General features: G+C 39.6%; 1 protein-coding gene and 1 non-coding gene across 4 annotated transcripts in view; both read right to left on the bottom strand.

Moving 5' to 3' along the window:
* Positions 1 to 10953, bottom strand: part of rp1l1a (rp1 like 1a) — a 19736-nt gene extending 8783 nt beyond the window's left edge. The window contains exons 1-3 of one of the 3 annotated variants that reach the window (XM_023839311.2): positions 10672 to 10953; positions 2461 to 3121; positions 12 to 189 (exon numbers count right to left, since the gene is read on the bottom strand). In XM_023839311.2, the coding sequence (XP_023695079.1) occupies positions 12 to 189; positions 2461 to 3099 (817 nt within the window). In that variant the 5' untranslated portion in view covers positions 3100 to 3121; positions 10672 to 10953. Of the gene's footprint in view, positions 1 to 11; positions 190 to 2460; positions 3387 to 10671 lie in introns of those variants that run through there. The other 2 variants (XM_023839312.2, XM_023839313.2) reach the window with 2 other exon arrangements.
* trnal-cag (transfer RNA leucine (anticodon CAG)) lies at positions 9822 to 9904 on the bottom strand. Its single transcript has one exon. It is a non-coding gene; the product is annotated as a tRNA-Leu (tRNA).

Below are 10953 nucleotides of genomic sequence, written 5' to 3'. Positions count from 1 at the left end.
TGGTGACCTACCATTTTTCTTGCTTTCGTGGTTTTCGCTGCAAATGGAAGACCGTGATCTTGAAGCCAGTCCTGGAAGTTTCTCATCTGAGCTCTTCCTCAGGTTCTCCACCAAAAGCGGATGGAAAGGCTCACGCCCAACGCAGACTAACACATTGGGGCACTGCATTAGGCTGTGGATGCTGTCAATCTGAAATAAACAGATACAGTCTATCACTCTGGGCTCGCACTCTTCACATGTGTTGGCTAGCACAGTGTTCCTGCTATATACCTTTTGAAGCGTTGGCCTGCCATGAACAAATTATAGCCGTCACTGCTTCAGATTTTTATGAAGTGTCATGAAGTCACAATTACATGATTCTGCAGGGGAATTTAAATGATGGATACAGGAAGTGGACACATGTGAGGACACACATCCATGCATCCACCCAATCCGGTAGGATACCAATGGTCTATACGGCCAACGAGATTGGTGGAGGAAAAGGAGAAAATGACAGAGAGGAGAGAAGCGAGAGATAGGTAGATTTAACTAGTTAACGTTAAGTTTGATAGATTTTACAGTTTAAAAGAACATTCCAATGTGACATATTTCTCTGTTGATTTTCATGGCCAGCTAATTATCAATATTAGTATATTGTGAGGCGCAGTGGTTGGCATTGTTGTCTCACACCTCTAGGATCAGAGTTCCAGTTTCCTCCAGGGTTTGTTGTGTGTGGAGTTTGCATGATCTCCCCATGTCGCTGTGGGGTTTCCTCTAGGTCCCCCGGTTTCCCCCCACAGTCCAAAAACATGTCCTCTCATTTATTATCATGTATCAATCAACATGTAGTACTGCACCATCTGATATCCATCCAATGTATTGCTGCATTTTATGTTAACCGTATAAGCACAACTACGCACTTCAAGAAAGGGTAGAATATTCAGTATGCTACTCTACTGAGTGTTCACCATATACGTATAACTATGCACTTCAGAAAGTAGACGGGCAATATAAAACTAAGTCCCAAGTATGGCAGAAACCTGTGTAACCTTTAACTACATAAAAATAGAATTGATATGCTTAAGCCACTGATAAGTTCAAAAGAGGCTGGACAATTGCAATTATGGGCAAAAGCTGCCAACGTTAGATTCAAAGGAAGCTGGAAAGAGAGTCAGCTGGGGCAGCAAAACCTAGGAAGGAGCCAAACTCCTGGTCTGGAAATAATGGCGGTGAGCCGACGAGGATGAAAGACACCTAGAGACCACCATGTGATCGACCTGTGATGAACTAGAAGATAATACATAAGAAAATGCATAAAAATGAATATAACTAAGTATTGGGGGCACGTCTGCATCTCTGCAATTACAATAAAGACTGACCACGCATGCCGGTCCTAGAAGGGAAAAGGAATGTCGGTCCCAGAAAGGAAAACCACGATATTAACCTTAACAAACTCATTAAAATTTAAATATTCTTGATTGCATTTACAGATGAGTTTGTTAAAATATTTCCCCAAGAAGAGAAAGGTGCCTGGTGTTGATGAGGAAGAGAGTCAGATAACGTTTCTTTAGCTCAAAGTTCATAGCTATGCCTTGAAGTTTTGGAGGGAAAGAACTCATTCCTGCTTCTATAATATGTAACATTACAGGCGACTACTATAATATTTTAATGTTCTTACTGGTTGAGTGATCAAATATTTGTGATGTGAGAAAATTATTCAGTGTTACTCATTCTGAAATGAACTACACACGCGCACCACCTAGGTACAGCAAAGCCCCTTTGAGGGGGTGGGGGTGGTGTTAAAATAATCCTAGAGGAAGCACAGCAGAATGTCTATAATTCCATTTTTAAACAGGTTCTTTTATACGACGTGGGCAGTCGCCCAGGACGGCATCTTGCTGGGAACAGCACGTGGCAACCACACAAAAAAACACCGGAACAGTGACATTTGCACAGTCGGCTTAGTATCACTCATTTGCACGTCACATCAGTGATGTCACGTCACCGTGTGGGTCAGTTAACCTTGTCGGAGTGGGCGCCCTGATTCGAGTTTGTGAGCCAGGCAGCTCAGGTCGCCCAACTGGAACTCCAAGGTTTCCTTATTTATTTGTATCATTCCAAATTTCTTAATAAAAATTTGTGCCAAAGGTTATTTTTTCTTTTAGCGGATGAGTTCACCCTGGGTGCCATACAAGCTAAAATCACCATTGTATAGTACATATATTCCTGTAGCATTTTAAAGGGTAAAAGCCATTTAAAATGATATGTTTTCATTATTATGGAAAGAAAATTTCACCTGTTATCACGTGATTATGACATAAAAGTACCGATACACTCATATCACAGATTTTTTGGGATATCCTTAGTGTTTCAATACAAGTCCCTGAGGAATGAGACCTGATTAAGCACTGGACATTTCAAAGGGTTAAATACCTGAAAGCTTAGGTTATTTATAACAACTTCAATGAGAATCAACCTCACCTTGCGCCCTTCCAGCGTGTAAAGCTTTTTGATGTGGCACTGCATGAGTTGGGAGATCTCATCCATGAAGACCCTGAGGTTGCACGTAGTCCTCCTGCTGAGAACAATGGATCTCCGCACCGCTGGGTCGTTATTCTTTACCAGGACAATCGTCTTGGGATGCCAGTGGTACCGCTGACTCGAGTGGGCGGTGGGCGTGTCCTCTGGCCGGGAGGGCTTCCTATGGATGCCGTGGGGGTGACCTGGATGCCAAACGTTAGACCTTCGTCTGAATGCCTCCATGCAGATGGGCTTGACGTGCCGACGGTCCGAGCAGAGGTAGCACCCGCCGTCCTCCAGCTGCTCCAAGCGGTTTATGCTGTGGGTGGCCCTAGGCGTCGTGATGCTTCGCACCCCGAAAGGCAGCGGCACTCGTTGGGAGAGGTCATCCAGGAGGGCGTCGAAGCACTTGAAGCTGCGTTCGTGAACGGCCATTCTGACGCCACCGAACTGAGCGTCACCACTCTTGAAGAAGGTGACCCTCTTGGCTGGGTGGGCTGCTGTCACATGGGAGGAGTGAATTCCAGATGACAGCGCCGGCCGCGTCTCATTGTTAACATGTGTGCGGGGGTCCACCCTGTCCCCAGGAGCAGTGAACATTCTTCCAGCTCACTCTATGCTGCTGGTGAACAAACAACATTACATTAACTTCTCATCAGCTGCCTGTCGGGGCCAACAAAACAATTAATTTCGACAATAAACACGGCTATTCCAATGATCCTTCTGAGCAGAAAATAAAGCGAGTAAGACTCAACATTAAGTCACGGAGCTGGAGCAACTCTGCAGCGGAGGAGACTTTATTGCAACTCAGCATTTAAAGCTGGTTTTTCTCCTGCGTAAAAAAAAAAAAACCTTAAACAGTCGCTTGCCATTTGTTTGAGATTATCTTTCTGAGTAACAAGACAAAAGCAACACTTACCCCCCCCCCCCCCCACCCACTTCTATCTCTCTGTGATGAATAGCTGTTGCTAAGCCCGTTACTAGGGACATGATGAAGGCGCTATACCAGGATATTACATGCCACTTTTCAGGTTGTGTTTACTCGAGAAAACTGTGTCCCGCAAAAGCTTCATGTGCATTTCCTATTTCATTTAAACAAAATGCTTTAGACGCTTCTTGCTGTACTAATGTTAAATTTACACTTGTGTATTTTCTCAGCCTTGCTGTACATGTTTTCATATAGGTTATTAAACCTAATCTAACAATGACGTCTGATTCTGTCTACTGAAGCAGCCTCCATGAAGTATTTATTAATGTTCACCCTTGTTTTAAGCAAACTGTAAATAGCAAGTTTATTTGTAATTGATCTGTATAGGATTACACAATACATAGTACAGAAGAAACTCAAATTAAACCAGATTTCCTAAACAAGTGGTGTACCTATAAAAAGAAAATGGAACTTTGAAAAGTATAAAGGGAGACTACCAAGGACAAATGCAGCTTCCACTGTATACTGCGTTCATGTTTTCCTAAAGGTTCGAAAAAGTGTTGCCATGGAGAGAACAAAGCAGGAGAATTGAAGTCAGAATGTTCTAACATTGTGCAAACAGAGTGTCACAGGTTCATAGAGTGTCATAGAGATTTCAGTGTCACAGGTTTTGATTAATTACTATGTCATAATAGGAATTAACCTGAACAAATCTTGGGAAGAGATTACATGTACATATGCATTAGACACATCTGAACTATTTATCAAAGCAAATTTTACTTGTACTAAGCAACACCTGCTTGGGAAACAGGTTTCCAAGTGTTTTAGGATGTTTAACATACTGTAAGTCTTACATTTGAATACATCTTTCACATGTATGGCTTATTCACTATCATCTGAAATTATCTGATTGCACACTGATTGCACTTGGTTTACATTAAAATATTTTATATACTCAAATGTGACAGGTAGGCGAGCTTTTGAAACAGAGCAAACCAAACTGTTTGCAACGGAAGCCATTTATATAATTGTATAAGAAAGCCGGTCTGAATGTTTCATCCTTTGCTTCTGTGATGAATCACTCATTTTTTACTTCACACCATCGTGATAAATTGGCCTCTCTTTCTGGAACATTGTTGCAAAGATTCTTCGGGGCTACTAACACTAAATGCACTAAAAAAACATTTTATCAAAAGATCTAAAGCATTGTCTCTTAACTGGTGAGTCGTGACCCAAAAGTAGGTCACGACTGGACCATTTCAACGGGTCACATAGTGAGTGGTCAACAAAAAAAATAAAAAATTATGGACTGTATGGAAATCATTTGTATAGGTTTTGTTTATTATTACTGTACTATTTTAGTAAAATAAGTTTGGTTCAAAACTTTCAAAATTTGGGTCATAACATAATGACCTAGGGAAAATGTGGGCCCAGAGCTTAAGCCAGTTGAAAACCACTGATCTGGAAAGCAGTTATATGGAAGAATAACATTCTTTATTGTTGCGAATGTGCCACCCACGATACTTTCAAAACAACTTGGAAAAAAATGTTAGTACATTTAACTTTTTAATTCTCAATCTGTGCAACCAGACAAGAAATAAATAAATCCAATTACAGAGGGGGAATGGCCTTATTTAGCCTCTCACACATAGGAGGAAACCTTCATATATTTAAACTAAGTCTACTGAGGAAAAAAAAAATGAAAATCCTTCGCAGAGCAGATAAGAAAAGCATAAAATAAAAGATTTTGTATTGTAAACGATTGTGTGCATTCATATATTATAATGAACTGTTTTCCTGTTACTTCAGACTGTGTACCGATATTATCGTCTGACTAAAACCACCCACTAATTAACCAAAGCAACTTTTTTCCAACCTGAATGAGTTTCCCTTTGTCTTCAACCTATATCTATAATTTATGATGTAACAAAACACAAAATACTCACTTTGTTAGAAAACATGACCTAGTTCGGTAGGAACACGACAAAAAAAAGGCAAAGGTTCTTAAGGCGAGGCAGAGTCCAGACTGTCGTGACTAAAAACCAAAGGGCTTGAGGGCAGGTGCTGGGAGAACAAAACCGGGTTTAATTAACGAGAACTGAACAGGGGCTGGAAAACAAACGGGACCATGAGGAGTCAAATCGAGACGGCTAGTATGGGGAAGGACATCAATGACCGAACTGGGGCTGACAAGACAGAAAGGTACTTAAATACAAAGGCTAACAAAGGGCAACAAGAAACAGGTGTGACTCATCAGGGCCACATAAGGGAGGAGTCAGGAGGGTTACATAAGCAGGAGGGTTAGGTCTGTAGGATGGGCAGGATGTTACACAAACAAAATAATATAGCAGTATATGCCTCAAGTATGTCCACAGTCTTCAAAGACCAATTACAGCTAACTGTAAGTTCAAAAGCCCTCTTCCTATTGGTTAGTCTTTTCCAACCCGGTCCTTGGGGACCCACAGACAGTCCACGTTTTTGCTCCCTCTCAGCTCCCTGCCAGACAGTCCATGTTTTTACCAGAAGCTGGGAGAAAGCAAAAATGTGGACTGTCTGCGGGTCCCCGAGGAGCAGATTGGGAAACACTGCTATAGGTATATCCACTAATCAGGTCCTTTGGAGTCTAAGGATAGAAAAGAAAGCCTCTTTAATCACTATTAGATTTCAGTGAAATCCAGGGGGCAGCTTAGATGGAGGATTTAATGCTAAAGAGTGACCAATACTTGCGATATCATCCAAAGGTCAACAATGCTGCTTCTTCAAACAGAAAAATATAATTTAAATATAGTAATAAAATAATCAGATATAATGCATCTGGAACAGACTCAGCCTGTTATTGTGCAACAAGGCTACAGATTATAGGCAGTACTAGAATCGCCTTCGTAACTTTACAAATAATCAGCAATTTACGAATGATTAGCCTATCCCTAAGGTTCTGACTAAAAACAAAATGCTTACTCATCAACTCAGTCCCCACTTTGTCTACGGCAGTACTAATCCCGTTGCTTGTTATGAGCAGATTGAGGGGCGTGGGCAAGAAGACTTTCCTATGACTCATTTACTGCAAGGTTTACGGTCTGCTGATTGTTAAACAGAAACCCCAAAATCATCACTGCATCAGGTGGGACGTTCCTCACTTTCCATATCACATTTTTGCCAGCTTTACTCTGATGGATGAATGAAAACACACTATTTAAACTAATTAGCATACTTTTTTTTGGGGGGGGGGAGGGGGTCTAAGGAGCATTTTAGCGGGGGTAAAGCTATTAAAATCAGTCCTAGTGGTGCCCCTGCTATTAAGGACTGAAATTAACGAACCCAAGCAGTACCTATTAAATTTTGGATGACATACTGTCCTACTTTCCCAGAACATCAACAGAATCATAACACGACATGTTACATGTCACCAAATGTTTCCAGGCCGAGATAGCAACAGAGGTGAAGCGGGGGCAGTTCACTCAAAATATAACAGATATGTGTCATTCTTATGCTATTATGCATGACAGTTTTAAGACATTTATATATATATATATATATATATATATATATATATATATATATATATATATATATATATATATATATATATATATATATATATATAGCTTGTCATCTACAGCTGAACATGATAATTCCATCTATTTCACTGAGTGTGAAATTAACCTAAAAGACATTTCCATACTACCAAAATATGTAAAAATCTTCCCTTACAAAATGTTTTGTTCATTATTTTATTCTCTTATCTGGCATTTTATAATTCACATAATTTATACATATATCATTTATTTGTACAAACGGATATTTTAATTGAGTCCTTAAAAGGAACTGCAACAAAACAAAAACGATCTAAGAAGCATTTCATGCTACATCTACACCTCATTTATAGCACAAAATAACAGCATGACTCTTTTTTTAGCGAATGCCCAGCTTACCGTGATGCATGCGGACGCATTTCAGCAAGAGCACAATGGATACTTGTTCCCCTGATACCTCCCCCTGTGTAAGACTGACGAGCAGAAATTCAGGCCAAGCTCAGATTTGACTTGCAGACCTCCTCCAGGAGTCAGCGCCAAGCAATATTTAGCTAGTGATGGCAACAGGCAGCTCAGCTATAAACGGAGGTCAGGGCCACTGCATTCTGGAGCCTCCATGCTTCCTGGGGGCATCTAAAGCCTCTGATGCCCCACAAATCGTGTCAATGTCCGTCATTTAACAGGTCTGAATTACTGATACGCAGGGGATGAATTGGACTGATGCGAAAGAGGATTATTCTTGTCTGCACCATCTGTAGATGCAGGTCTTAACCCTTAAGAGGAGCACGGCAAACAACACCTAGATGAAAGCAAAATATAACAAGCATAACAATATGCATTTCAAGATGTGACTATTTACATTTGGTGTAACAAAACCAGTTGCTATCTATCTATCTATCTATCTATATCTATCTATCTGTGTCTCTGTCTGTCTGTCTATCTGCCTATCTGTCCGTCCATCCTTCCATCCGTCCATCAATCCATCCATCCATCCATTCGGCTTCTAATTGTTGATCCTGACCAGGACTGCGGAAAGACCTGGAGCCTTTCCCCGGCAGCATACGGCACAAGACTGGGGTATGCCCTGAATGGGATACAAGTCCATTAAACAAGTTACTAGCAAAACAAAATCAAGAAGAACAGTCAATGCATAGCTGGACTGAAATTTTAAAAAGGGTCGTGTACATCTATAGCAAAAGAAGAATTGGACTCGTTGTGGGATTCACACTTACAGTCATTCCGTATATCACACGCAAAGACACACTACAACCTTCCAAGTTCAGATGGAGATTTTTTTTAAATAACTGTTAGAAGTCAGATTTTGGACAGGCAAGTGTTAGAATTTTCCTAAACATTTCTAAAACAAGAAGTGGCTGAAGATATTTGTCCTTGATTATTAATTTGCCCATGAACAACCACATGGCTAATCGGCAACAAGAATTTTTCCATGAATAAAGTATAAAGTTGTTTCCTGTCAGGTATGAAGATACATGCTTCTACAAAAACAAACATGACACAGACTGAATCTCTTCATCTGACAGTCTATTAAAATCGGATAATATACAATACATAAACAATAAACAATATACAGAAACAAATCAGAATGAAACTATTTACTGGGCTGCTGCATGCATGTCATAATACTTGCCAAAGTACATTTAAACTTATAATTAATCACGAAAGGATTCACAATATAAACTCTCCTGTTGCTTAACATTCATTGTCTTTTTTTGTCATATACAGCTGGACAAAACCGCAAAACTGAAAGATGTAACAATATGGTTGAATACAAATCTGAATATAAATTCATCTTAATGAAAACCCATTCCCTGTAGAGTCTGTATAATTGCATACTCCAATTATTAGGGCTACAAGCCATAATTAAGAACAGCATGGTTCTAAGTTCAACCTGATCTTCAAGGAACCTGCTGGGAATTGTTAGAAGGAAATGCTAAATATTATTGGAATTTTAAAAAACCTATATACAAAAAGAAGCCAAACAAATCATTGCATACAGGGAGACCCATTTAAAAACTACCCCAAATGTGAATGATGGCTAGGAAGAAAATTGAGCTGTCAGTGGAGCTTATGAAGCAACGGACTACATGCAAATGAGTTCTCCAGGCAACGCTGTTCAGTGCAATGCCACCCCATCTATCCTTTGACCAAAATCATAAATTCAAACAGTTGAGACCCTTGGGTGGTTTCGTATAAATTATCAGGAGGAGAGACAGGATGGCGTTCCATTGCCAAGCCACACAGACCAGACTGCCTGAGATATCCAGGCAGCACAATCGCTGCTGATGATTTAAGTATGAGACCTACATTTACAAGACAATAATACAACCAGTCATAATGCATGTCGTTTTTGAAATGGAAAATATTTCCACCAGCTACAGTCTTTTTGAAGATATTGTATTTATTTGCACAGAAATAGGTCACTCATGAAGGGATCAAACTGATTTAATCACTGAAATCAACAGAACAGGAAAAGGCCATGACTTCCCTCACTGACATTTTAAGAAGTTATATATTAATTATTATCTCATTAAATGGCATAAGAGTTAAGAATAACTTGGTGATGTCGAAGAATCAACCTTGTATGATATTTTGTTATCACTGTAAATGAACTGTAAACACTGTCTACAAAAATTATGATATTCTATTCGTAATGACGTGGATAGACATTTAAGTCATTAAACTGATATTTTCAGTTTTAAAATCTAAAACACAAAGCACTCCTCAATCCGGAGTATGAAACATATACACACCGTTTAAAAAAAAAAAAAAAAAAAAAAAAAACTTAATGAATACGTGTAATATTAACCGTAAAAATTTTGCGACGCAATAAAATATATTGCTGTCAGAAGTGGGATTCGAACCCACGCCTCCAGGGGAGACTGCGACCTGAACGCAGCGCCTTAGACCGCTCGGCCATCCTGACTGCACAAAATCAACCTAATGTTTACTTTTATAAAACATATTAAGTTAATGCAAGTTATGTAGGCAATCTTTTCGTTTTTTATTATTATTTGTTAAATATATTTTAATAACCGCGACGAAAGGGTTGAATCATTTACCTTTAGACGAACAAATGCCAACATATAACGCTAAACTACTTCATTCATTATGGTCGCTGGGACCAAGATGTGTATTACAGCATAATGGCCTCCTTGACAGCAAGATAAATACGGATAAAAGATGTTAAATAATTTTACATTACAAGGGACCAGTTTTCCGCTGGATAAACTTACAGTCGAAATATTAAGTACATTTTGATGGTTTTGCGTATATCAACTACCTACCTAAGATTTCGGCATTAGCTAGATGGCTAACTTCTCGCTAGCTAGTTGGCAAGCAGATTAAAACTCATACTGACCCATACAGCTGGGTGCATTGGCTAGGTGTATGTTAAATTGCACCAACGGCGTGACTATATATATATCGGGCAAAACTGTTCCTATTTTCGACCATCGCACTCGAACGAAGCACAGCTGCGATCAAATTACAGATCAGGTTTGACAAAAAACGCAACAAGTTCCCATTTTGTTTTTCTTTTTTTTTCTTTGCAACAGCAGACTGGAAACAACCATTCTATTACACCCATATAAATACCTGCTATGAGGCTCACGGTCATGCAGCAGACTAGCTAACTATAAAATCTGCAGTTATATACGAGGGGGAAAGATAAAGTCACATTAGTTGACTTACACGTGATAAATGCAACACGCCACGCCGTTTTTCTTTTCATCAGCCATTCCTACAGTGCAGCAAATCCATTAGCTGCTCCATTGTTATCCTCTTATTTCAGCTGAATGAAACCAATACATCGAATGGAAAATGGTTATTTCCAGATAACAAAAAACGAATAACATACTGTGAAAATAATGCACATCGATATTAATTAAGTGCGTGCGTTTAAGGTTGCAGTATTTTAAGGAATCGTTTCGTTTTCTTTTTTTTGGGGGGATAAAGAGATGAAGCTGTGCAGCA

The sequence above is a fragment of the Paramormyrops kingsleyae genome, chromosome 14, assembly GCF_048594095.1.
Source record: "Paramormyrops kingsleyae isolate MSU_618 chromosome 14, PKINGS_0.4, whole genome shotgun sequence".
Taxonomy (NCBI): Eukaryota; Metazoa; Chordata; class Actinopteri; order Osteoglossiformes; family Mormyridae; genus Paramormyrops; species Paramormyrops kingsleyae.
This window is presented reverse-complemented; position numbering and strand designations above follow the sequence as displayed.